Genomic DNA, 26,920 nt, shown 5'->3' with positions numbered 1-26,920 from the left:
TGCATCTAACGTTGATGATCAGGGCTTTTTTATAGATCTTGGAGATGTTGCATGCCGCTGGCACCCCTCATGATATAATATTGGGAGGAGACTTTAATCTTTTGATGGACTCAGTCCTTGATCATAGTAAAGCAAAAGTATGCAAGCCCCCTAGAGCAACATTGACGCTTCACAGGATGTGTAAAAATCTTGGTCTTACAGATATTTGGAGACTTTTGAACCCATCTAGTAGGGACTATAAAAAAAGTTCCATTAGTCCATAAGACTTATTCTATAATAATATATATATATCCATCCAAGTCCCTCATTTCATCTGTCATTGATTGCTCAATTGGAAACATTTTAGTCTCAGATCATGCCCTTGTGTGTTTAGAGGTGTTGCCACATATGAAGGAAATCGTACAGTTGGCGCTTTAATGTAACCCTTTTGCAAAATCCTGAATTCCAAAAAATGCTAAAGGCTGAAATCACTGTCTAACTGATCCTCAGTATCCTTTGTGGGCATGGCTTGGGAGGCACTTAAGGCGGTTCTTATGGTTCGGATCATACAGCATGCCTCATTCACCAAAAAATCCAAAGCACAAGAACTCGTGGAATTGGAAGGGAATATTAAAAGTGCCGAGGCAGAGCTGAAGTGATGAATGTCGTCTACCGGCCTCAGAGAATTGACCCGATTGAAATACAGATATAATACTATTTTGTCGCGGAAGGTGGAGTTTTCAGGGCAAGACAGTCATATTTAGAGTTGGGAAGCTTTTGGCTAGATATATAAAGCAGAGAGTCTTTTTCTACCATTCCCCCAGTGAAATCTGCTATTGGTGAAATATTTACCTCAGTCACTGATATTAATAATGCCTTTAAAGAATTCTATCTTGATCTTTATATAGTTCCACATCTTTGTCAACTGAAAATTATTATAAACTTTGTGGAACCATTAGAACTTCCTAAACTGTCGGCTGATCAAAAAAATTATTAGAGATTACCTTGGAGGAGCTTGGTGAGGTAAATCCGGGGCCAGATGGCTTTGCCACTGAATTTTTTTAGATCTTATGCTACAGAACTGGCTCCACTTTTGCTTGAAGTTTATACAGAATCATTAAAGAATGGAAAGCTTCCACCAACCATGACACATGCCCGGTTCAGTCTGAATCTTAAAAAGGACAAAGATCCAAGTAAATGTGTAAAAGTTACCGTCCAATTTCCCTGATCCAGCTAGACGTTAAAATATTGTCAAATATTTTGGCTAATCGATTAAGTTTTGACATCTCTTATACATATAGATCAGGTTGGGTTTATTTGGGGTGTAGCTCTTCTAATAAAATTAGGTGTTCATCAATATCATCTGGTCAGTGGCGAATGACCAGACTCCGGTTGCTGCCATCTCACTTGACGCTGAAAAGGCTTTTGATATGATACAATGGGATTATCTTTATATTTTGGAAATGTATGGGTTCGGGAATACTTTTATTGGATGGATTAAGTTCTTTATAGACACCCGGTAGCGGCGGCACAAACAAATGGATTAATTTCAGATTATTTTACACTGGATAGGGGCACCCGGCAGGGTTGCCCTCTTTCCCCATTATTGCCAACTTGCTCTGGAACCATTAGCAGCTGTGATAAAGGAGAATGATTTTCCAGGGGTGGTGGAGGGAGGTATGCTGTATAAGCTTTTGCTTTACACAGATGGTATTTTATTATTCCTCTCCGACCCATCTAGATCTATGCCTTGCCGCCACAGAATTATTAATTCCTTTAAGTTCTCAGGATACAGAGTTAATTGGTCTAAATCCAAAGCTTTGGCTCTGACAGCGTACTGCCCGGTAACGGCTTTTCAGCAAGGCGCCTTCCCATATTAACCTCCCTCTCAATCTACTCTGTTCCCAGCTAGTAAGTGTGGACTAGTTAGTTAATTTTGACACTTTAATTTTAAGGTGTTTCGAGCCATATGCTCAAGTGGGCTACATTTAAATTTATCAATGATTGGCAAAGTTAATATCACTCTGGAACGACTTCTGTTCCAAATTCACCGAGCTGCTACAATGTCGCACGATAGATGGGCGTGTAACTTGACTTCTCGCAGTTTGATAGTATAGTGAAGTCTTTGCAGTGGCGAAATAGGGGTAAGAACTTCCTAGATCACATTACAATAACCAGGGCATGGGCTGCTCTGACAAAGGTGGATGCTAGACCAATAAGCCAAGATTTTGTCTGAGTACCGAATGCATTCAATAATAAAACAAAATCTTGGCGTATTGGCCTAGCATCCACCTTTGTCAGATCAGCCTATCGCTAATTTACTGAAATGTAATCTGGGACGTTCTTACCCTATTTTGCCAAATGCAAGGACTTCACTATACTATCAGATTGCTTGAAATCAAGAGAGAGCCACATCTATAGTGAGAGATTGTAGCAGGTAGTTGAATTTTGGAATACAAATCATTTTAATGACATTAACCTTCCCAATCATAGATAAATGTAATGAAGCCCACCTGCCCACATCGCTCGAAACACCTTATTATTAAAGGGTCAAAATTAACTAACTAATTCACACAAATTAGCTGGGAATAAAATGCTAGGTGACCTTTATGAGAGTGGAGTGTTGAGATCCTTTGAAAATATGGTTCAACATTTTGGGATTCCCAGATCACAATTCTTTAGGCATTTACAGCTGTGCCACCTGCTCTGTACTATTTTTAGTGGCAGATACTCTGGGAGTGGTGATTACTGCCTTTGGAAAAGGTCATGAGGCATCAGTGTATTACTCCCTGCTAATTCAGAGTCTGGGGGACGGAGCTTTGGCTTCTCTCAAGAGATTATGGGAGAAAGATCTAAACTTAGTATTTGCGATTTAAGATTTTACATCTATTCTATTGGACCCCCTCTAGATTCTAAAGGCTTGGTCTGAAAGACACACCCACCTGCTGGCGATGCCACTCAGAAGATGGGGGCACAACCCATGTTTTTTGGTGGTGTTAAGATCCAAGAATTTTGGTTGAGGGTTCAGAGCTTTATGTGTGACGTATTGGGCACTCAAATTTCATTTTGCCCCAGACTCTGTGTTTTAGGTGATGGCATTTTATACATCTAGCCAGAAGCTTCCCTGTCTTGCCCCCTGACTCAATATGACTGTCTTGCCCTGAATAGCCAAAACTCCACCTTCTGCGACAATAGTATTATTTCAATTGGGTCAATTCCCTGAGGCCATTAGACGACATTCGGCACTTCAGCTCTGCCTTGGCACTTTTAATATTCCCTTCCAGTTCCACGAGTTCTTGTGCTTTGGATTTTTTGGTGAATGGAGGCATACTGCATGATCCGGCCCCTAAGAACCGCCTTAAATGCCTCCCAAGCCACACCCACAGAGGATACTGAGGACAAGTTGGTCTCCATATAGACATTGATTTCAGCCTTTAGCATTTGTTGAAATTCAGGATTTTGCAAAAGGGATACATTAAAAGCGTCAAATATATGATTTCCTTTTCTCCATGTGTGGCAACACCTCCAAGCACACCAGGGCATGAGACTAAAATGTTTTAAATTGAGCAATCAGCAACTAATGAAATGAGGGACTTAGAAATAAAAAATAAAATCTAGAGTAAATCTTATGGACCGATGAAGAATATGTATAGTCCTCCCAGATGGGTTCAAAAGTCTCCAAAATCTCTGTAAGACCAAGATTTTTACACATCCTGTGAAGCATCAATGCTGCTCTAGGGGGCTTGCACACTTTTGCTTCACTATGATCAAGGACTGAGTCCATGAGTCAAGGACTCCCAATATTATATCATGAGGGGTGCCAACGGCTTGCAACTTCCCTTCAAGATCTATAAAAAACCCTTATCATCAACATTAGGTGCATAAATATTGGCCAAAACAAGACTTTGTTCCTGAACTTCAGCTAAAACTATAATGACTCTAATTCATCTTTAATCTGTTTTAGACATATTAATTGTAGATATTTACTTAGTGTAATGACTCCCCTGCTCTTACTCAAGCAAGCACTATAGAAAACATGCCCACCCCATATCTTCCCAAATTTTTCAGCTTCCAGTGGAGAAAGAAGAGTTTCTTTTTTTTCTCCTCATTTTGGAAATGCCCAATTCCCAATTCGCTCTAAGTCCTCATGGTGATGTAGTGACTCGCCTCAATCCGGGTGGCGGAGGACGAATCTCAGTTGCCTCCGCATCCGAGACAGTCAATTCACGCATCTTATGTGGCTTGAGCGCGTTACCGTGGAAACCCTGCACATGTGGAGGCTTCACGCTATTCTCCAAGGCATCCATGCACAACTCACCATGCACCCCACCGAGAACCACATTATAGCGACCATGAGGAGGTTAACCCAACGTGACTCTACCCACCCTAGCAACTGGGCCAATTGGTTGCTTAGGAAGCCTGACTGGAGTCACTCAGCACGCCATAGATTCGAACTTGCAACTCCAGGTGTGGTAGTCAGAGTCTTTACTTGCTGAGCTACCCAGGTCCCCGAAAGATGCTTTTCTTGAAGAAACACTATATCATATTTCTTACACATAAGAGAAGTAACCTACCTTTTTATGCCCCAACCCATTCATATTATCTATGATTTACTGAATAGGCGCCATTGTGTGAATATAAAGGTTTGACCTCTAATGTGCAGTGTAAAAAAAGGCTCAGAAAAAGTTAAATGCTTATGTCTGGTGTGGAATTACTTGACTGGCCTGAAAAAGTTCAGAAATTGACCCCATTAAACACCTTTGGGATGAACTGAAGTGCTGACAGTGAGCCAGACCTCATCACCCAACATCACCTCAATGCTGGTGCGTCTGAATGGGATAAAATTCCAAAAGCCATGTTCCAACATCAAGTGGAAAGCTGAACAAGAAGTGTGAAAGCTCTTATAGCAGCAAATGGTGCACAAATACTTATAAATTTCATAAATTACATGTTCAGCAAGCACATTTGGTTGGGATGTTTGGCCAATTAATATATTATACTTCTAATCTCATCCTCCTGTTTGAATGTACTTGACTATTTTGTTACTGTTTTCAAAACATTTGGAGACCATTTTGGATATTCAGTGTAGGGATCTTCCCGTAGATATTTACTAGGTAATACTCATGGCACTCCACGTAGATCGAAGTGAACAGCATTTACAAGAGATTTTCTTTTAATAAAAATGTTCAGCACATTTATTTAATATTTCAATCTTTCAAGTTCATAATTTAAAATCTTAAAAATGACTTGCAGAACGGTGAAAACCAAAAACGTGTTTAGAACGAGCATAACGCCAGACTATGAACAGCCAACCCAACAATCAAAAAACATACACCGCGCTGATAAATATGAATACATGAACACAAAAAGAGATGAAAATACTGGGTGGTCATATCTCCTGTGAGTCTTTGATGGGACAGGTGGACAGCACAGAGTCACATGTCTTCATTAAGATCTTCTGGCAGCCTACACAGATGTCCTGACTATACCAGTCTCTCATAGCAAGACTGTGCACAGACGTTGAGTTAGACCCGCAAGACATCAGAACCAGAGGAATCCTGCGGCATAAAATACAACATGACATGTATTATATTGCCCAAGAGGCCATTTTACAACTTGGTGTACAACATGTTTAATTGGTGTCATCTACTTACCAGGCTGAATCCCAGGACCAGCGTTCATTCCAGAAGTTTCTCTGGCTTTGCTCACCATCTTTCATTACAATTTGCTTGAAGAAGCTCAGCGGAAGGTTTACGCACCACTTGGAGGGCAAACGCATCTTTGTTGTAGACAGAGGCAAATTAACCGGCAGATAACAAACATCATCTACGCCAAGGCATAGGTTCAAGAGACTCAAACGTACCTCTACACAACAGCCAGGACAAATAACCCTGCAGAGAGACATTGTGAACAAATAAAATGTCAAACGCTAGCAAGTTAAATCATTAACAGACTCAAAAGAAATAAATGATCTTACCTATTACACAGAGAGCAGATGTTATGCCATGTGAAATAAAGGCTTCTCGTCGCACAACATGAACAAACCTATAAAAATATTTTTTTAGGCTACAATTTAGGCTATGTATTTCATGGATTTGAGAAATGTGCCAATTCTCACCCGACAGTCGCTATATTTATCACATGACATGTTCTTCGCATCTCCTTCATAAGAACTGTGCTTTTTCATGACGTCAACAATCGTTGTAAGAACAGACCCCTTCTTGGTGCTCTTAACCTTTGAAAAGTTGAATTGTAGAAGAATTAAGGTTGTACGTGCTGAGATTCAGATTTCACGGATTTGAAAGATATACCATGTAAAAGGTGCACCATGTATTTTGTGTTTGTTTTGCTGGCCAATATAACAGTGGTTTTGGACTTTAGAGTCTTCATCCAATACAAGTGTACAACATTTTAAACATTTGTCAAAAATACTACACATTTCTTTAGGGGTACATTTAGCAAGAAATATTACTTGGTGCACCTTTAAACTTTATCATCATGAAAACATAATTCCCCATAAAACATCTGCAGAACGTGATAACGCACCACTTTAAAGAGATCCTTGTTGCTAGCAAAAGATCTGGTCCGACGCTTGCCTGTGCAGACTCTTAAGTCTAAAGAGATTTTAATGAACAAAATCATTAAGAAATATTAATTTGGATGAATCTCACAATTTTTCATATATATATAAAAAAAAAAAACCTTAGGACCATTCAGACTCTTCGCATTGTGACATTAACTTTTTCCCTGCAAATACTCAATGCACCTGGATGTTTTACTTTCTCAAAAGGGGATTCTCAAGTTACAAATTGAATTAATTGAATATTGCAAAAACAATTTCCGAATAAAGTGGTGGTTCCATCCATTCCATTTAAAAGAGCAAAATATCACATGGGGAAATTGGTGCAAATTAGAAAAAAGGAAGCTGAAGCCACTAGTCATGTTTCATCCAAGTTACAAATTTAATTTATGCACAAAATTGAAATCACACAAATTGCTGTATAAAGTGGCATTTCCATCCAATGTGGTTAATAGGACAAAACTGGGGAAATTGTAGCAAAATAGAAATGAAAGAGGAAGTTAAAGCTACTGTGAATTTTATTTATTGTAATGAATTGTGGTTTAGTGCACAGACAGATAAAAATACTTTGCTAATGTTGCTTGTTGCCTTATGTCTGGGAGCGAAAGAGTCAACAATTGTTTTGATGACAGGCTCCGTGTCTGGTGTTTCAGAATAACCAGTGCTTTTCTTATTTGATTGAGATGAAATGTGATGTATTCTTTACAGGTTTTGTGAGATTCACCAATTTCAAGTATTTAAAGCAGCAATAATACATATTTTACATATCTGTGGTGTCATTCATCTTACCTGTAAAGCTGGCATCTTTCAGATGACTTCCTGAACCTACAGTTTCCTGCACAATGGGAAAAATGTTTGCTTTATGAAACTATAAATTGCAAGTTTGTAATTGTATAAGTGCTGCAACAAATGTAGAGAATGCATACTTCAGAAGGCATCCTGTGCTCAACTGACTTCGGATGAAAACAAGCATCTTCAGTTTCTTCAGTAATGGTCAAGCTGTCCGCTGTGTTTTGGTATCAGGATTGTTAGTGATTATTCAACTGACAAATTTTGCAAAAGTTATAAATTGGACCAGAGTTTTGTACAAAAAGGCTTCTGTACATTTATCAGTTGGCCCCCTGTTGTGTGATGAAAGTCGCTTGCAGTGGTTGGTCGAGCGAATCTCCTGCATTAGCAGCTCGTGCAGACAGCTCTGCTCTTTGGGCTTTAGTCCCATCTTACGCTCAGACACCTGAGCACCCAAAGGTAAAGAATTAAACTTTATATTAAGAGCAATGTTCTTTAAGATATCCATTTCCACCATGCCCTAACCAGTGATAAACAATCTGTTTATCCACCATGTGAAACCAATGAGACATCAATGGGCGGGGCTACCCAGCACAACACTGCAGAAATAGAGCACAATAGTCTGGTTCAAGTAAAAAACAAAATCCCATTCAATTTCTCCATCGGTGAACTGATTTTTAACAATAGCTTATAAACTTTTAAAGATTCGTACCGTGAGCTCAGAGGTTGTTAATCAAAAGGTATGTGCTTCACAAGAGCGCTCTGCAGCTACCACCTAATTCCATGATGCAATTCAGTCGCTCTCCCAACATTCTTAAAATACTTCTGTATATTTATAACAAACCTAAAATGTCTTTCTATATATTTTTTTCTTTAAATCGATTACATAATTTGCAATGCTTTATGCCATTCATTCCCTCATTAAAGATGTTAAGTACACGTGCCTACCTACGTCTTTGTCCGATTTTCAAATACCGTTTTTGTTTCAAACTGACATTTGTACTGTGATTCACATCGAAGCTGGTTGGTTTGGCTTACAACTCTTATGAAGTACTTAAATTCCTATGGAAAAAAAAATGGGGGAAAATATTTCTGGAACCAAAACGGCTGAGAAGACAATAGACAATCTATGTTGTCACTCGTCATAGTTTGACGAGACAAAAAAAAAAAAAAAAAAAAGGATTTACATGGCAAAGATAGCTTTTACAGTATAGCTTGTTTTACACTTTAATTGGTTAGGACACAATGTTAATCGTCTGATCTGCTCAAATTTCTCTTAGGCCCAAAACATACTAGTACATAAACGTTTCTAGCTACAGATGCTCAATTTAATGCGTCGTTTTCTGAAACGTGTCTGATTGCATTTCATAACGCGATGCAAGTACGTAAGCATTCTCAGCATTACCACAAGGTATATAATGCTTATTGTATTAGTGTAAACTTAGAAAGCTGAAGTTAAACAGTCAACATATTTAAAGCTAGCTACCTGAATAATCAGCTTGTTTTAATGAAACCAACATTTAAAAGGCAATTATAAATCGTCCCCCTTGAGGGTTGTTACAGCCACAGTAATGCAAGACTGCATGTTAAGCAAGCTGAAAAGGACCACTCACTTGTAATGCATTTGTTGAGTATGTGTAAAGTACACTATGTTTCTGGTCTTTAAGGCAACATGAAATGTTGTAAAACCCATTTTACTTTTGGAACGTGGAATATTAAGGAAAAAAGCACTGCAGGGACTTTATCCATTAGGAATTGTCATGAAATTAACTATGATGAACATGAGTTCCTCTCACTGGTCGTAGTTTCGGACACGAGCGGATATATTCTAGTAGAGTCTGGTGAGGGTCTTGTGTTCTTTGCCCATTTCCAGTGGCCTGTTGTCATAAGAACAGGAGACATTAAGACAATGGCTGAAATCAAATTAAACTTCAGTCCAAATATTTGAAATCTTTAAATATGACCACAGATTGTACTGCATTGAAATGAAAAACACTGATATTTAAATTAGGAAACACACACCTGAACATTACGCAGTGTGTATCGCCTACACTGAATGTCCTGCAGAAGCTGGTTAAATGGAGGAGTGTCCATTGGCAGTGGACATTTATTTGCACTTGGCCTCTTTCCTGATGGCCGCAACACTACACCCCTGCTTAACTCATTCACTAAATCTTTCCATGGAGATACCTAGAATCCCATCAAGAACAAAAGCAACATAAGACACTAAAACAAGAGGAAGTAGGTAAATCAAGAGTTTAAGCAATTCAATTTAAAACTAGGAGCAAAAAAAGTCAGTCAGTCATTTCTTTGAGATGCAGGAAGTGTACAATGAATTCATAAAAGTATTCAGACCCCTTCATTTAAAAAATTCACATTTTTGTTACAGCCTAATGCTAAAATGTTTGAATTGTTTTTCCCCACATCAATCTACACCCCATACCCCATAATGACAAAGCAAAAAACAGATTTTTGATAACTTTGCAAGTTTATTGAAAAGAAAAACTGAAATATCACATAAGTATTCAGACCCTTTGCTATGACATTTCAAATTTCTCTCAGGTGCATCCCATTTCTCTGGATCATCTTTGAGATGTTTCTACACTTTGATTGGGGACCACCTGTGGCAAATTCAATTGATTGTATATGATTTGGAAAGGCGCGCGTGCACACACACACACACACACACACACACACACACACACACACACACACACACGTCTATATAAGGTCTTACAGTTATAAAATGCATTTCAGAGCAAAAACCAAGCCATGAGGTCAAAGGAACTGCCTGCAGAGCTCAGAGACAGGATTGTGTCGAGGCACAGATCTCGGGAAGGCTACAAAAAATTATTTGGCTGTATTGAAGATTCCCAAGAGCACAGTGGCCTCCATAATTCTTGAATGGAAGAACCAGGACTCAGGACTGTGCAATCAGGGGAGATGGGCCTTGGTAAGAGAGGTGACCAAGAACCTGATGGTCACTCTGGTTAAGCTCCAGAGATCATGTGAAAATGGGAGAACTTGCAGAAGGACAACCATCACTGCAACTCTCCACTGATCTGGGCTTGTGGAAGCCTTTCCTCGGTGCAAGACACATGAAACAAGGAATTTGCAAAAAAGCACCTGAAGGACTCTCAGACTGTGAGAAACAAGATTCTCTGGTCTGATGAAACGAAGACTGAACTGACTGGCCTCAATTCCAAGCGTCATGTCTGGAGGAAACCAGGCACCGCTCATCACCTGCGCAATACCATCCCAACAGTGAAGCATGGTGGCTGTAGCATCATGCTGTGGGGGTGTTTCTCAGTGGCAGGGACTGGGGGACTGGTCAGGGTTGAAGGAATGCTGAATGCAGCAAAATACCGAGATATCCTTAATGAAAACCTGGTCCAGAGTGCTCAGGACCTGAGACTGGGCCCAAGGTTCACCTTCCAACAGGACAATGACCCCAAGCACACAGCCAAGACAACGCAAGAGTGGCTTAGGGACAACTCTGTGAATGTCCTCGAGTGGCCCAGCCAAAGCCTGGACTTGAACCCAATCAAACGTCTCTGGAGAGACCTGAAAATGGATGTCCACTGACAGTCCGCATCCAACCTGACAGAGCTTGAGAGGATCTGCAGAGCAGAATGGCAGAAAATCCAGGTGTGCAAAGCTGGTCGCATCATACCCAAAAAGACTTGAGGCTGTAATCACTGCCAAAGGTGCTTCGACTAAGTACAGAGTTAAGGATCTGAATACTCATGTCAATGTGATATTTCAGTTTATTCTTTTTAATAAATTTGCAGATATCAAAAATCTGGTTTTTTATCTGTCATTATGGGGTACGGAGTGTAGATTGATGTGAACAAAATCAAGCATTTTAAATGCAAGGCTGCAACAACAATGTGAAAAAAAAACGAAGGGGACTAAATACTTTCTGAATGCATTGTATATTAACAAATTTTACATGTACATTTGTTTTAAGTGATGCTTACCCAATTTTTTGTCACTGCTGCAACCAGTTTGGTCTCCGATTCCAATATGAGTTTCTGCAGACTCTGAGAGATTTTCATATACAGTAGATATAAAAAGTCAGTCAAGACACCCTTATGAATTTGCAGGTTTTTAAAATGTAAAAGATAGAAATAACATTGTAAATCTCAGTCTTTTTCCAATGTGATCTTCCAACAAACAAAAAACCAGAGAAATTGTTTTGTAAAAAAAAAAAACCCTGATTGTATAAGTCTTCACACCCTTTTATAATGGGGTCTCTAGCTATTTCAGAGTTAACCAATCACATTCTAAATCATGCCTGTAGGTAAATAGCATACACCTGCCATCAATGAAAGTGATGATTCAACTCAGATGAAAGTCTACTGTTGCTGTAGGATTTGCTTGAATGTTTGGGGATGCATCCTACTGGGAGAGCCATGGTCCGCAAAGAGTTGCCAAAGAAACTACGAGAGCTAATTGTTGAAAAGTACCAATCAGGGAACAAAAGAATATCGAAGACCCTGGATAAACTATGGGGCATGGGCAAAACAATCATCAATAAGTGGAGAAAATGTGGCACCAGAGACATTGCAAAGTTCAGGACGATCCTCCAAAGTTGATGAGAGGACGAGGAAAACTCATCAGCAAGGCTACCAAGAGACCAACAGACACACTGAAGGAGCTACAGGAATTTCTCGCAGGTACCGGTCACTCCTTGCATGCGACTACCATATCTTGTATTCTGCACATGTCTGGGCTATGAGGTAGGGTAGAAAGGAACATCCAAGCCCATCTAAATTATGCCAAAAAAAAAAAAAAAAAAAGGTTTCATTCAGTCACCCCAAACAATGTGGGAAAATGTGCAAGATTTGTAAAAGATATGTTTGGCACAAAACCAATAAGGCTCATCATCCAAGGAACACCATATCCACCATGGTGGTGGTAGCATCTCTTCAGCTGGATCAGGGGCTCTTGTCAAGATAGATGGGATAATTAATAGCTTCAAATAAAATATTTTGGCACAAAAGCTGCTGGCCTCTGTCAGAAAGCTGAAGATGAATTTCGCATTAACATGACAATGACTCAAAACCCACGTCCAAGCCGACCAAGTCATGACTTCAGAAAAGGAAAATCAAAGTCTTGGAATGGCCCAGTCAGAGCCCAGACCTCAAACCCATCGAAAACCTGTGGAATGACCTAGAGAGCTGTACATAGGAGATCTCTTCGCAATTTGAAGGAACTTTTTTTGCAAAGAAGAGTGTCTTTGAGTGAAGCCTCCACGCATGCCATGTCTTCACGGTAATGCGCTCAACAAGCCACATGACGAGATGCGTGGATTGACGGTCTCGGAGGCAACTGAGATTCGTCCTCTGCCACCCGGATTGAGGCGAGTCACTACGCCACCATGAGGACCTAGAGCACATTGGGAATTCCAAATTGGGGAGAAAAAGGGGAGGGGTAAAAAAAGCTTCTAAAAATGTATAAACTTTTTTTTTCCCCCCTCTAGATTTTTGTTTGATGGAAGATCAAATTACAGATGTAAATAAATGCTGCTGTTACTCCGGTCTTTCAATTTAAAAAAATAAAAAAAAAACCCAAAATCTATGGAGCCCCTTAAAATACCAGGCTAACCAGGGTACTTGTAGAAAAACCATGGTAACCACAAGATTAACCACAAGTCCCTTTCAAGTTGGTCACTTAGATTCCGTGTCCGTAGCTGACACTATGGGGAGCTCCTTGCAGGAATGACAATCACTGAACACTTTTAAAAGAATCAGGCCAATCTCATTGGCAGATGGTGCTTGGTGCTCCACCCCTTATGTGCAAGTCATCGCTGGCATACAAACCAGGGTCACGATGAGATCTCGTCTCCGAACCAAATAAAGCACGCTTAGTCGTTTGTATTTTTACCCTTCAACAGTGAGTGGATCATTTCTTCCGCTACCTGCCATGCTCCAATGAACAGTGTATTCTTTAATCACTTCCATGTTTCCTTTTGTTCTATTGTGTGCATTTCTTTCAATGAAGTGTTGCTTAACAGTTTTCAAAATGGCATTTTGCAGATGTTTTCAGCATGCGAGCAATATATCCCTCTGATATAGCCTCACTACGGATTTATTGCTTTTAAGGAACAAAAAGATGTGCTCACCTCTCGGAGTTAGCCAACATTTCTTCCTGCGGGGCAGAGAGCCAAGTGAGAACAGCCTCTGAAGCCAAGATGGAGTTTCTGACCCAGGGTGGTCGAGAAACTACAACTCGAATGGCCCACTTTTGATGCGCTCTGAGCGTTCTCAACTTGAGCGGTTCTTACCGAACTGGTGCAACTGTTCTGCTGTCTGGTGCCATTCTTTCCCAAGCTGCATGACCAGCTGCTCAAGATATGGCGTAGTCCCTACTTGGTGAGAATGCATCTCTCTGGTGCAGCGGCCTAAGACAATTGACCACACCGTGCTTGAGACTTTACCGAGCTTCTCGCAGTCAAAGAGACAGTTGTGGCCCACTTGTGCCCCTCTTCTACACTGGCATGAAAATCTAAGCAGCTGCATCCTTACAAGCCATATAGGTTTATGTCTGCTTTCGTAAGTAAGGCCTAAGCTGCAGCTGGCCTGGCTGGTTCGGCTTTGCAAGCATTTTAGTTAGTTTCCTTATTGGGGACCAAACTCAACTCAGTGACCATGTCGGCATGTTTGACCGACAAACACTCAAGCTAGTGTATGACAAGTCTCAAGCTGGGTATAGCCTTTGCAACAATTGCAAAAGTTTCTGCTGGGATTGGGGTTGATGGCTGCTGTGGCCGCTCTAGGTTTGCTGTGAATGTGGCCTCTCCAACCCTAGGTCAACTTGAGTCCCTTCAGAGATTAGCCTAGTGTCCAGTTGCAAAGTTGTCACTACAGACATGCCCAACACAGGCTGGGGAATTGTTATCCAACCATCAGCACCTGGACAGGTACACAAACGACGTGGCACATAAATTGTTGAGAACTGCTTGTAGTCCCCAGGAAGAAACACAGGGCTTTCATGTTCTGATCCGCATGGACAACACTGCAGTTGTGGCGTGCGTACACCCCCAGGGAGGAGTGCGGTTGCACCCAATGCTGAACCTGGTGCGGCAAATTCTCCTCCAGAGCAAGTCTCATCTCCTCTTGATACATGTGGTGCACAGTCCTGGCCACCTGAACTGCTGAATGGATCTACTCCAGCACCAGGTTGGAGGAATGAAGGCTTCATCCTCAGACAGTTCAGAGGACTTGGAAGGTATCTGGGGAAGATGAGGTGGACCTGTTTGCCTCCCCAGAAACCACACATTATCACCTCTGGTACTCCATGACAAGCTCTGCTTGTCCACTTTGTGAAAGATTTGACAGGAAAAGGAAACTGGTTTCTGGAGCTGGCAGAGCTGCTAGACGCTCCTTCGTGGGAAATTGTCCCAAGGATGGATCTGCTCTCACAAGCGAGGCACAATCAGACATCCCCAGCCGGAGCTGGAGGCTTTATATTTGGCCCCTGAATGGGTCTCATCTGACATAGGGCTGTTGCAACCAGTGCTAGACACCATACTACAGGAAGCAGTTGTATGGAGGGTTAATGCATATATCTGTTTCACAACCCTGTTGGCTAGTGGCATGGTATTACTTCTATGGTCTGTGACCGCTTTTACCTCTTCCATTCCCACTGTGTGCAAAGTAGAGCTTTGTGCAATGTTTCACCAACCAGGATGGCCAGTGTCATTGTTATACTATTGCCATTTTTGGTTATTTGTTCCCCTCTGCCTTCCTATTTTCAAATACGAAGGGGAGGTCATTATAATGCTTTCAAAATGTACAATCTGATTCAGTTATCAGTAGCATGGGTTAGGGTATAACAAAGTAAATGTGACCGACTTGAAAGGGAAAGTCTCAGTTACGCATATACAGTTGAAGTCAGAAGTTTACATACACTTAGGCTGAAGTCATTAAAAGCAAATTTTAACCACTCCACGGATTTAATAAACAGGTCCCAGACATGCTCAATGGGATTAAGGTCCAGGCTCTTCACTGGCCATGGCCTGTCTTGCAGGAAATCACGCACAGAACGAGCAGTATGGCTGGTGGCATTGTCATACTGGAGGGTCATGTCAGGATAAGCCTGCAGGAAGGGTACCACATGAGGGAGGAGGATGTCTTCCCTGTAACGCACAGCATTGAGATTGCAGGCAATGACAACAAGCTCAGTCCGATGCTGCTGCGACACACCGCCCCAGACCATGACGGACCCTCCACCTCGATCCCGCTCCAGAGTACAGGTGTCGGTGTAACGCTCATTCCTTTGAGTCCAACCATCACCCCTGGCGAGACAAAACTGCAACTCGTCAGTGAAGAGCACTTTTTGCCCATAGGTGATGTTGTTGCCGGTGATGTCTTGTAAGGACCTGCCTTACAACAGGCCTACAAGCCCTCAGCCAGCCTCTCTGTCTATTGCTGACAGTCTGAGCACTGATGGAGGGATTGTGCGTTCCTGGTGTAACTCGGGCAGTTGTTGTTGCCATCCTGTACCTGTCCCACAGGTGTGATATTCGGATGTACCGATCCTGTGCAGGTGTTGTTACACGTGGTCTGCCACTGCAAGGACGATCAGCTGTCCTTCCTGTCTCCCTGTAGTGCTGTCTTTGGCATCTCAAAGTACGGAGATTGCAATTTATAGCCCTGGTCACATTTGCAGTCCTCATGCCTCCATGCAGCATATCTAAGGCATGTTCACGCAGATGAGCAGGGATGCTGGGCATCTTTCTTTTGGTGTTTTTCAGTAGAAAGGTCTCTCGTGTCCTAACTGTGACCTTAATTGCCTACCGTCTGTAAGCTGTTAGTGTCTTAACGACCATTCCACAGATGCATGTTCATTAATTGTTTATGGTTCATTGAACAAACTTGGAAAACTTTGTTTAAACCCTTTACAATAAAGATCTGTAAGTTATTTGGATTTTTACAAAATTATCTTTAAAATACAGTGTCCTGAAAAAGGGACTTCTTTTTTACTGAATTTTAGCGAACTATAGTTTTGGCAAGTCGTTCAGGACATCTACTTGTGCATGACAAGTAATTTTTCCAACAACTGTTTACAGACAGATTGTTTCACTTTTAATTGACTATAAAATCACAATTCCAGTGGGTCAGAAGTTTACATACACTAAGTTAACTGTGCCTTTAAGCAGCTTCAAAAATTCCAGAAAAAGATGTCAAGCCTTTAGGCAATTAGCCTCTGATAGGAGGTGTACCCGTGGATGTATTTTAAGGCCTACCTTCAAATTCAGTGCCTCTTTGCTTGAGAAATCATGGGAAAACCAAAAGAAATCAGCCAAGACCTCAGAAAAAAAAAAACTTGTGGACCTCCACAAGTCTGGTTCATCATTGGGAGCAATTTCAAAATGCCTGAAGTTACCACGTTCATCTGTTCAAACAATAGTACGCAAGTATAAACACCATGGGACCACACAGACATCATACCGCTCAGGAAGGAGACACATTCTGTCTCCTAGAGATGAATGTAATTTGGTGTGAAAAGTGCAAATCAATCCCAGAACAATGGCAAAGAACCTTGTGAAGATGCTGTAGGAAGCAGGTAGACAAGTATCCATATCCACAGTAAAACGTGTCTTATATCGAAATAACCTGAAAGGCTGCTCAGCATAGAAGCCACTTAGAGATAAAGAGAGCCAGACTATAGTTTGCAAGTGCACATGGGGGAAAAGATCTTACTTTTTGAAGAAAATGTCCTCTGGTCTAATGAAACAAATGTAACTGTTTGGAAAAAGGGCGAGGCTTGCAAGCCGAAGAACACCATCCCAACCGTGAAGCATGGGGGTGGCAGCATCATGTTGTGGGAGTGCTTTGCTGCATGAGGGACTGGTGCACTTCACAAAATAGATGTCATCATGAGGAAGGAAAATTATGTGGATATATTGAAGCAACATCAAGACATCAGTCATGAAGTTGAAGCTCGGTCGCAAATGGGTCTTCCAAATGGACAATGACCCCAAGCATACCTCCAAAGTTGTGGCAAAATGGCTTAAGGACAACAAATTCAAGGTATTGCCATGACCTCAATCCGACAGAACATTTGTGGGCAGAACTGAAGCAGCGTGTGCGAGCAAGGAGGCCTACACACCTGACTCCGTTACACCACTTCTGTCTGGAGGAATGGACCAAAATTCCAGCGACTTAGTGAGAACCTTGTTGAAGGCTACCCAAAACGTTTGACCCAAGTTAAACAATTTAAAGGCAATGCTACCAAATACTAACAAAGTGTATGTAAACTTCTGGCCCACTGGGAATGTGATGAAAAAATAAAAGCTGAAATAAATTCTCTACTATTATTCTGACATTTCACATTCTTAAAATAGTGATCCTAACTGACCTAAGACAGGGAATGTTTTCTATGATTAAATGTCAGGAATTGTGAAAAACTGAGTTTAAATGTATTTGGCTAAGATGCATGTAAACTGACTTCCATCTTTCAAGGATTTAAGGTTACAGTTGAACGAGATGTTGCGTACACTCGCTACACTACCGATTTCTCGCTGTTAAGGGAAAGAAGTGTTCCTTTCTTCAGTCAAAAATGTATGATGAATTAGCACTGCGCTCCAGTATATGGCCCGCGTTGATGAACGCATAAGGGGCGGAGCGCCAAGTGCCATCTGCCAATGAGATTGGCCTGATTCTAAAAGGGTTCAGTGATGGTCACTACTAAAAGAGCTCCTTCCTTTCAGTGAATCAAGGTTACATCCCTAACCAATATGCTACTACATTCATAGTACATTAAAATCATGGTTTCTGCCAAAAAACATGGTTACTACAGTCTACCATATTACTACAGTATAGTAAAACCATGGTTATGTCTACAAAATAATGGTCTCATGTCAAGATTATCGCACATACACGTTCTGTTGTTGCTTTTGAATGTTAATTTAGGTTATGCACAGTAAAAGATTATTTTAAATTGTCTGTTTTGATAAACAGACATTCTTGATAACAAATGTAAGTGCTCAAATACAGTTGCAATTGAAATTCAACACCCCCCCCCAAGACAGTAAGGATTTACAAAGGTAAGCTTTTCTGATGACCCAGAATTTTTAAACTTTACATCTATCAGTTGAGTGACACATTCATAGTGTGAATATATAACCTAATATTTCTAAATAGCAGGATTTTTTTAAAAATACAGCCATGTCATAATTATTCAACCCCTATTGCATGTAGCTATTTCTTAAATATGTAAGGCTACACAAGTAATTGTTTTAAAACAAAATTAAGTCATCAATCTGCAATGGCACTTAAGTTTTAAAATTTAAGTTTAGCACTGCAAGCAAAAATGTATTTCTACGCAAAAAATGCAATTAAAAATAAGCTGTCTCAAAAGCTAATAGAGGAGATTTCATTACACACAAAAGGTCATGGCTAAAAGTACATTTCCAAATTATTTCAATTTCCAATAGACAAAATTGGCAGCACCATTCATACATTAAATATGGTACAACAGCAACCTTCTTGGGGTGTGGAAGAAAGCAAAACTTCAAGGGAAATGTTGACTCCAGTTGACTGAATATTCAAGAAGTAATTATTAAAGACCTGTGGAGTCCTGGAAGAAGGTTTTATAGACGTATGACACTAAACTGAAAATGAGTTTTAGACCCATTGGTCAGCAGCATGTCTGGAGTAAGATGACAAGGTGATGAAAAGAACGACACCATCCCCACAGTCAAGCATGGAAGTGGGTCAATCATGTTATGGGGTGTTTTGTGGCTGCAGGAAATGGCTATCCTGACTATGTGACTGACACCATGGATCCTTTCAGGTATCAGGCCATTTTGGCATGAAAAATTTGATGCCTTCAGTGTGTAAATTGAAGCTTAGTGATCACTGGACATTCCAGCAAGACAATAACACCAAGGATACATCCAAGTTGTCCAAAATCTGGTTCAGGGATAGGTTGTGGAATGTCCTTAAATGGCCCTTTCAGTCCATCATTAAAATCCCATGGCAAACCTTTGTTGGGATTTCAAGGAAGCAGTGGCAGCACAGAAACCAAATAATTTCAATGAGCTGGAAGCTTTTGCTCATAAGAAATATGTAAACATTCTAGAGAGGTGTCTGAAGCCTGCAAACACTTACCTGAAACATTTATTTGCTGTTATTAAGGATAAAGGATGCTCCACAAATGATTGACTTTGGGGGTTGAATATTTTTGACATGACATTTGTGGAGAGTTATTTTTAATTTAAAAATTTGGGTAAACTGAACTCTTTGTTCTCAAAATCACTCAAATGTGTATTAAAAACTTTGTTTGCTGAGGTTTTAGTTGATGCGTTTTAATTCACATCACCAGAATGTATTGCTGGTCAGAGGGGTTGAATAATTTCAATTGCAACTATAGATATTTCACATAGTTTATTTGATAACTTCAACTCTAAATCTGCTGCTGTCGTGGGATATTGCTAGCTCATTGTAAAATAAATCAGTTGGCTCCATTGATGGGAGCCTGACTGGTTGGTCTAGTGGCAACATGGTCATCTATAGTGTATCAGGCTGTGGTTAAAATTCACCCATTTGTAACTTCTAATTTAAAAAGCCAAGACTGCATACGCACGAGGATGTATATCTTGAGTGGAGACACGTGTTTGCATATTTCTTTGCGATTTGACTGGAAAGGAGTGTGTAGAGCACACGTCTGTGTGCAGGAGAGAACATTGCAGCTGTCACTCAACGCCAACGATAACAGCCACGAGCACTCATCATAACACTCAAAATAACACGTTATAGCACCGGATCACCACTTATTTTAACACAAACGAAATGGAAACTCCCGTTCAAGAACTGTCAATGTTCCCAAACCTCACTGCACACGATGGAGAACGTACCATCCACCCTACCAGTTAATTTATATGTTTTAATCCCAATTTATGTTAACCCTAACCCAAAATATTTGTGCCATAACATGAACTACTGTCAAACCATTACTGTACCACAGACACATGGGATGCAATGAGATTTTTAGTCATGAATAGTAAGAGATCATTATTGCAGGACTCATTATTATATTATATAATAATAAACAAGAAAAATAAGCTATTTGAAATGAGTAACAAAGACAGTAACAAAAACCATAACAGCAACTAATATACAACTTTAACATTATAACATTACTGCGACTGAACAGGATTAACATTACCAGCTGTACAAACAACAAAAATAACTTGATACAGTGCTACACATTCAAATACGTTCATCAAGTCAGTGCGACTTGATACTTTGAGATGTATTTAATGCTCTCCATCATTAATAAGCTGAAAGTTACAATATCACTAGTCACTCCAATATTACTATAGTAAAACCATGACTAGTGTACTGTGAGGGAATAAAATCCATTATTCCATAGAGGGGGTAAAAAATTTTTTTAAAAAACAATCACCCCATGATCTGAAGCAAAATAAGAATGGTGGAAGTAAAAAATTGGAAGAAAATCTTTTTTTGGGTGTGTTGATCACTTGAAGTTGGAGTGCCTAGAACTCCAGACATATTAAAGATATATTAATACCCTTTTAGATTCCAGATTCAGAACAAATTTCACTTTTGGCATATTTCTATTTAAGGCCCTGTATAAATAAATCCCCAAAATATAGGGCTCACATTGTGGCTCCATGTTAGATGGTACACATTTTCAATGGTTGAAAACCAAAATATAGGATACATGGTATGAGGCCAATTTACAACAAGGCCAGGAACGTGTATTAGGTGTTAATAAAAGTCAGATTTTCTCACCTCTCTGGATTGTTGAACGATCTGCAGATAATTACACAACTCAATGGTGTGCAAGAACAGAGTGGAGCACACACTCTTGTAATGCTGAGCGGCCTGACTTGGATCATACAGACGTTCTTTACAAACCTATAAGAAACAAAAACAATTGACACAAGTCAACTTCAGGCCACATGTTAAAAGCAAACTCATGTTTTCATTAGTTTAATCCAAATGTACATTAACTTATAGTGACCAGGATTTTAAATGAGTGATGATTTCAGTACCTGGATGACATGAGACAGGCTGCAGATGGTTTGAAAGCAGTGACCAGCAGTGTGACCGAGGTTCACTTTGGTCATCTGGCACACCAGGATCTCTAACATCTCATTTAATTCACGCTCGACCTGTGTCTCCAGACCCCAGTCCAGACAGGAGTAGACAAAACGGCCTACAAACTCGACAGCCTATTGACACATTGTGGTGGTCCATGCATAGCATGGACATCAACATTGGTGTTAAAATGTATATGGGTTAGTGCATAGTGTAGGTGTTCACAAGTTCACTGTAGAATTTTTTTTTAAGAAAAAGATATTTCTAGTAGAGGTCATAAAACTGAATGCATTAATATATAAAAAATAAATTTAAATAAATTGAAAACTTAAATGGTTTCAGATTGATTATAGAATGTCACGTCACAGGAAATCACGATTTCCCAAAAGTATTTGATGTCAGCTACCCATTGATAGGTCTGTAGTAGGTGCATGCATACAGTGCTGTGGAAATGTATTAGCCCCCATCCTGATTTCTTCTGTTTGTGTATTTTTCATACTAAATTGTTTAAGATCTTCAAATGATATAACAAGATGTAACTTGAGTAAACAAAATACAGTTTACAAATATTTATCCAACAACTATATCAGCCATGTGAAAAACTAACTGCCCCCTTAAACTTAATAGCTGGTTTTGCCACCTTTAGCAGCAACAGCTGCAACCAAACGCTTCTGATAACTGGAGATCAGTCTTTCACAACGCTGTGGTGGAATTTTGGCCCACTCTTCTTTACAGAACTGCTTTAGTTCAGCCACACTGGAGGATTTGAGCATGAACTGCTTGTTTAAGGTCCTGCCACAGCATCTCAATCGGGTTCAAGTCAGGACTTTGACTAGGCCACTCCAAAACTTTAATTTAGCTTCTTTGAGCCACTTAAGGTGGACTTACTCTTATGCTTTGGATCATTGTCTTGCTGCATAATCCAGTTGCGCTTGAGCTTCAACTCACAGACTGATGACCAGACGTTCTCCTTTAGGATTTTCTGGTTGAGAGCAGAATTCATGTTTCCCTCAATTATTGCAAGTCGCCCTGGCCCTGAAGCAGCAAAGCAACTCCACACCATCACACTACCACCACCATGCTTGACCGTAGGTATGCTCTTTTTGTGGAATTCTGTGTTTGATTTATACCAGTTGTAAATCTTCAAGATTAGGATTAAGGTGTGTTTTGGCAAAATTCAGACGAACCTTAATGTTCTTCTGGGTTAGCAGTGGTTTTCGTCTCGCCACTCTTCCACGGATGGAATTTTTGGCCAGTGTCTTTCTGATAGTGGAGTCATAAACAGTGACCTTTATTGATACAAGAGAGGCCTGCAGTTCCTTGGATGTTGTCCTTGACTTTTTTGTGACTTCCTGGATGAGTCGTCGCTGTGCTCTTGGAGGAATTTTAGAAGGTCAGCCACTTCTGGGAAGGTTCAGTACTGTGCCACGTTTTCTCCATTTGGAGATAATGGCTCTCACTGGGGTTCTTTGGAGTCCCAGACCCTTTGAAATAACTTTGTAACCCTTCCCAGACTGATGTATTTCAATCACCTTTTTCTGGAATTTCTTTTGAACTTGGTATAGTGTGCTACTGGTTGAGACCTTTCAGCCAACTTCATGCTGCTAAAAAATTGAACAGGGCTGGCAGTAATCAGGTCTGGGTGTGTCTAGTCCAGCTGAGCCCCAATATGAATACAGTTTCATAGATTTGGGGATTTAGTAACCAAGGACAAATACTTTCTCACACAGGTCCAGTTGGTATTAGATAACTTTTTTTGCGTCAATAAATAACATTATCATTTAAAAACTCTTTTGCGTTTACGCAGACTGCCTTTGTTTTATGTTACATTTTGTTTGAATTTTTGGAAACAATTTAGTATGATATACACAAAAACAGAAATCAGGATGGGGGCAAACACTTTTCCAAAACACTGTATATGAATAATGCAATATTTTTGATCACGATAAAATTTAAAGCTGAAGTGTGTTACTTTTTGCATGTAGAAATACTTTCTCCTTTCCCAGATTAATATGCAAATATTAAGCCATCCGTTGGTTAATTTCCCCGGAAAACTATAAACACTGTGTCTCTGTGGCACTACAAAAGTGACTGTTTTGAGACTAGCCCAGCCAACACAATTACTTAACCAATGGTGTAATATGGGGATGAGACAACAGAAGACGGGGTGTGTATTCAGAAGGCTGTTTGAAAACAAGGTTTATTTTTACAATTCTTTTGGGTAGGGAGAGTGGCGCAGAAATTACATATTTTAGCTTTAAGACAATAATATCATTGCCTACCTGTTCCTCTGTCTCTATCACAAAACTCTTACCTACAAAAAAAAATATTTGTATATAAATCTGTGCACTTTCATTAAGTTTATTATATTCCTCATGACATGGAACATAGACATACTAGTTGGCATACCAAATGTAAAATGAAGCACATTACAAAAACAGGCCTTGATTATTGTTTTTAAATGTTTATTGGTCATTGTCTGGGATGTCTGAGGTGATAGAAATTGGAAAAAAAAATTAAAAATCTAGCTTAACACGTGTCAAGTTTGTAGAAATCTTTGTGTCAATGTTGGTTTCACAAATTGAGAAACACTTAGCATTTTCTAAAAAATAATTTTGATTTAATGACTTTAAAAATGTAATGTGGTGGATACACGTTTAAAAAAAAAAAAAAAAATTACTAATTTTTAAAACAAAATTGTTTCACTACTTTTCTTTTAAGAAATGGGGTCCAACGGGGCCAAAAAAAAAAAAAAAAAACACAATAAGGTAAACGTGCTGTTTTTCTGGTCACAAAATGTATCAATATCGAGAAGAAAAAAAACGGAACACTTCATTTTATTGACTATTGATGGATCAACAAAATTAGTGAAAAGAAATCAAATCAGAAGGTTGTTTTGAATAAAATTAAGTTTTTAAAAACAGGTGGCGAGGGGGCCCTTTTACCCCACACTTACGTTATATAGTGATATTTATGGGGCAATAGTTATAATTTAAATTTGTCAGCTAATGCAGTTACTTTTGAGACAGCAAGATGCTTTTATGAGCAACAAATGAAGATAGTGCTTATTTAAAATAATCATTTCAGAAAAGGGAGCTCCTGTTAATTCATTATATCTCAAGTATCCTAACAAATTAATCTCCATTGTGATCAGATCAGTCAATGTGAGCCCACTTTGAACATTATAAAAAATGTATTCCCACACTTCAGAAAAACAATGTTTTATGAGGGTCTTTAGCCTCTGCAACAGGGGGCTTTTCATCCCAAATACTATCCTTACACTTATTGGAGAGTTATTGAAAAACTCATTTGAAATAGAACTGAAAAATTACAAAGTATTTTGTCAAAATAAATTTGACAATTTCAAGGGATTCTCATAAGCTAAATACATTTGCAACATTTTAAAAGTTAATCAAATGACTCCAAAATCAAGCTTTAGACACCACATGCAAAGATCATGGATCAGGAATACTTTGCAGTGTATAGTGACAAACAGGTGTTTAGGGAAGTACTGTGGTAGTTTTTAATGCCATTGTGTTTTGGGAGAAAATAAAATCAAAGATGCCTTTTACCCCGTGGAGCCTTTAGCCCCGTCCCATAATAATATAAAAGAATAAAAGATTATTCTGCACTGCTCATAATGACATTTCTTTTTTTCCCCAAGAGCTTTAATTAGACTTATATTTCTTCTACTGTCACTGGATGGTTACTTAAGGGTTTCAAACTAGGGGGCCGCCAGGAGGTGCTAAGAGGTCCGCAAAAAAAAAAAAAAAGACCCAGTTTGACAATTATTCTTTCATTCTGCATTTTAAAGAGCATAAACATATTTCAATTCAAATAAAAAAAATTATAATTCTTCAGGTTTGTACATCTAATATTATAAAAGATGAGCTCAACTTAATACAAAGTAATATTTTCCAGATTTTTTAATGATATTTTAATCATTTCCTTTTCTTAATTCCCTTTATTACAAAATAACAGCCAGTTATTTAATTTAATTTTATAATATAACGCTTACTTTCTCACAATATAAAAGGGAATTTATATCTAACATATAAAGCTGCCTATATATTTTTGAAAAGGGGTCCCTCGCAAGGGGGTCATCATGTTTGGGGGTCCTTGGGATCAAAAAGTTTGAAAACCCCTGTTTTTTTGCCATTTTTGATTAAGTCCCAGAAAAAAAAAAAAAAAAAAAAAAAAAAAAGAAATAGCAAAATGACTTTGAAATCAGGCATTGAAAAACATGTTAAAACGCATCTTCTGTGATTTCAATCGTTTTGTGTTAAGTGAATTTTTAAACGCATTTTTAAATCATTAATAGATCTGGGCAAAAATTGAGCATCATGTCATTGATCCGAACTCATTTATGGTTTAATACTGCTATTAAAAAGGAATATTCTGCATTCAATGCCAGTCAAACTCTGTCGTGCTGTCGAGAACCACAGAAAACAATTTCGACTCGTACCTGCGCTTGAGAAAAAGTACAAGTCGAGCTCATTTTTAATCCACAGCAACTGCTCCATGATGAAAAGTCAAATACACACTGATCTGGAAGAGTATGCTAGTAGACCCTCCGAAATGTCTTGTCCCGTTAAGTGCAGTGTAAAAATAAAAAGCCTTATTTTGGAAGAAGTGGGGAGTCAAAATTATGCGTGTGGTCATGGCAGCTAATTGCTTTGAACCCAGAACATTCTTTTAACAAATTAATTCTCAAATCTTTTGGTCTAAAATGTAAAATCGACATGTCGCGTTTTTGTAATGCGCTTTATTTACATCCAGTGTGCTCCAAAATATTCTTACCGAACTTTGTGTTGTTGATCACCCGGAGAGAGATGCTGCCGTCCCTAGAGAATAAAACACCATCGGCCGCAGGAATCACGACAGTTTTCCATTGTTTCTCACTGGAGTGAAGTGAGAGTATAGAGCAGAGCTGATAACACAGAGCCCAAGCCTGCTCCTCACTCACAGGCTGATCCTGAACCTGCAGTATCTCACTCAGAGACATCTGACCTGAGTTCATCTCCATCATCGCTTCAAAAGCATATGTGCAAACTCAACCTTCAGTTCTGTTTAGACTCAAACACTAGAAGTATATAAAATCCGTCTTGTATAAAAGATTACTTCCACATTGATAAGATATAAATCCCTCCTTCTTTAGTTTTTCCCGTTCCTCTCCGTGATGACCGTAATGAACTGCACCTGACAACTGGTTCAATTAGATGATGCTGTGTGCTTTTCCACTCTAGCGTCGAGTAGTCCGAGCATTTTATTTTTCATTTTTGTAATGACTTTAATGGTTAAATTTACTGCTATGTTATGGATTAATTTGAATTAGTCACATAAAATGTGCAAAATTGTGTGCTATACCCAGTGGCATAGCCAAGTGAAACCAGATTATCCTTTGACTACAAATATACATTTATAAAAGTTTTAAAAAACGCATACATTTCTGAAAGAACCGTTTGAATGCGCCGCCTTTCTGTTATTAAAAAGA

General features: G+C 39.4%; 1 protein-coding gene and 1 long non-coding RNA gene across 2 annotated transcripts in view; one reads left to right on the top strand and one right to left on the bottom strand.

Moving 5' to 3' along the window:
* LOC127418969 (uncharacterized) overlaps positions 1-26,920 on the top strand; it is a 983,530-nt gene that overhangs the window by 507,396 nt on the left and 449,214 nt on the right. The window lies entirely within an intron of this gene.
* On the bottom strand, positions 5,255-26,895 carry zgc:114123 (uncharacterized protein LOC569174 homolog). The gene is made up of 16 exons (XM_051659811.1): positions 26,227-26,895; positions 23,709-23,740; positions 21,381-21,560; positions 21,118-21,243; positions 11,329-11,391; positions 9,371-9,538; positions 9,145-9,225; positions 7,664-7,793; positions 7,486-7,565; positions 7,349-7,394; positions 6,526-6,593; positions 6,098-6,214; positions 5,957-6,024; positions 5,843-5,870; positions 5,634-5,758; positions 5,255-5,537 (listed from the first exon to the last, which is right to left on the bottom strand). The coding sequence occupies exons 1-16, from the start codon at positions 26,453-26,455 to the stop codon at positions 5,369-5,371; spliced, it is 1,710 nt and encodes a 569-aa protein (XP_051515771.1). The 5' UTR covers positions 26,456-26,895; the 3' UTR covers positions 5,255-5,368.

Source organism: Myxocyprinus asiaticus, chromosome 28, assembly GCF_019703515.2.
Source record: "Myxocyprinus asiaticus isolate MX2 ecotype Aquarium Trade chromosome 28, UBuf_Myxa_2, whole genome shotgun sequence".
Classification (NCBI taxonomy): domain Eukaryota; kingdom Metazoa; phylum Chordata; class Actinopteri; order Cypriniformes; family Catostomidae; genus Myxocyprinus; species Myxocyprinus asiaticus.
The sequence above is the reverse complement of the archived record's forward strand: the minus strand, read 5'-3'. Positions and strand labels throughout refer to the sequence as shown.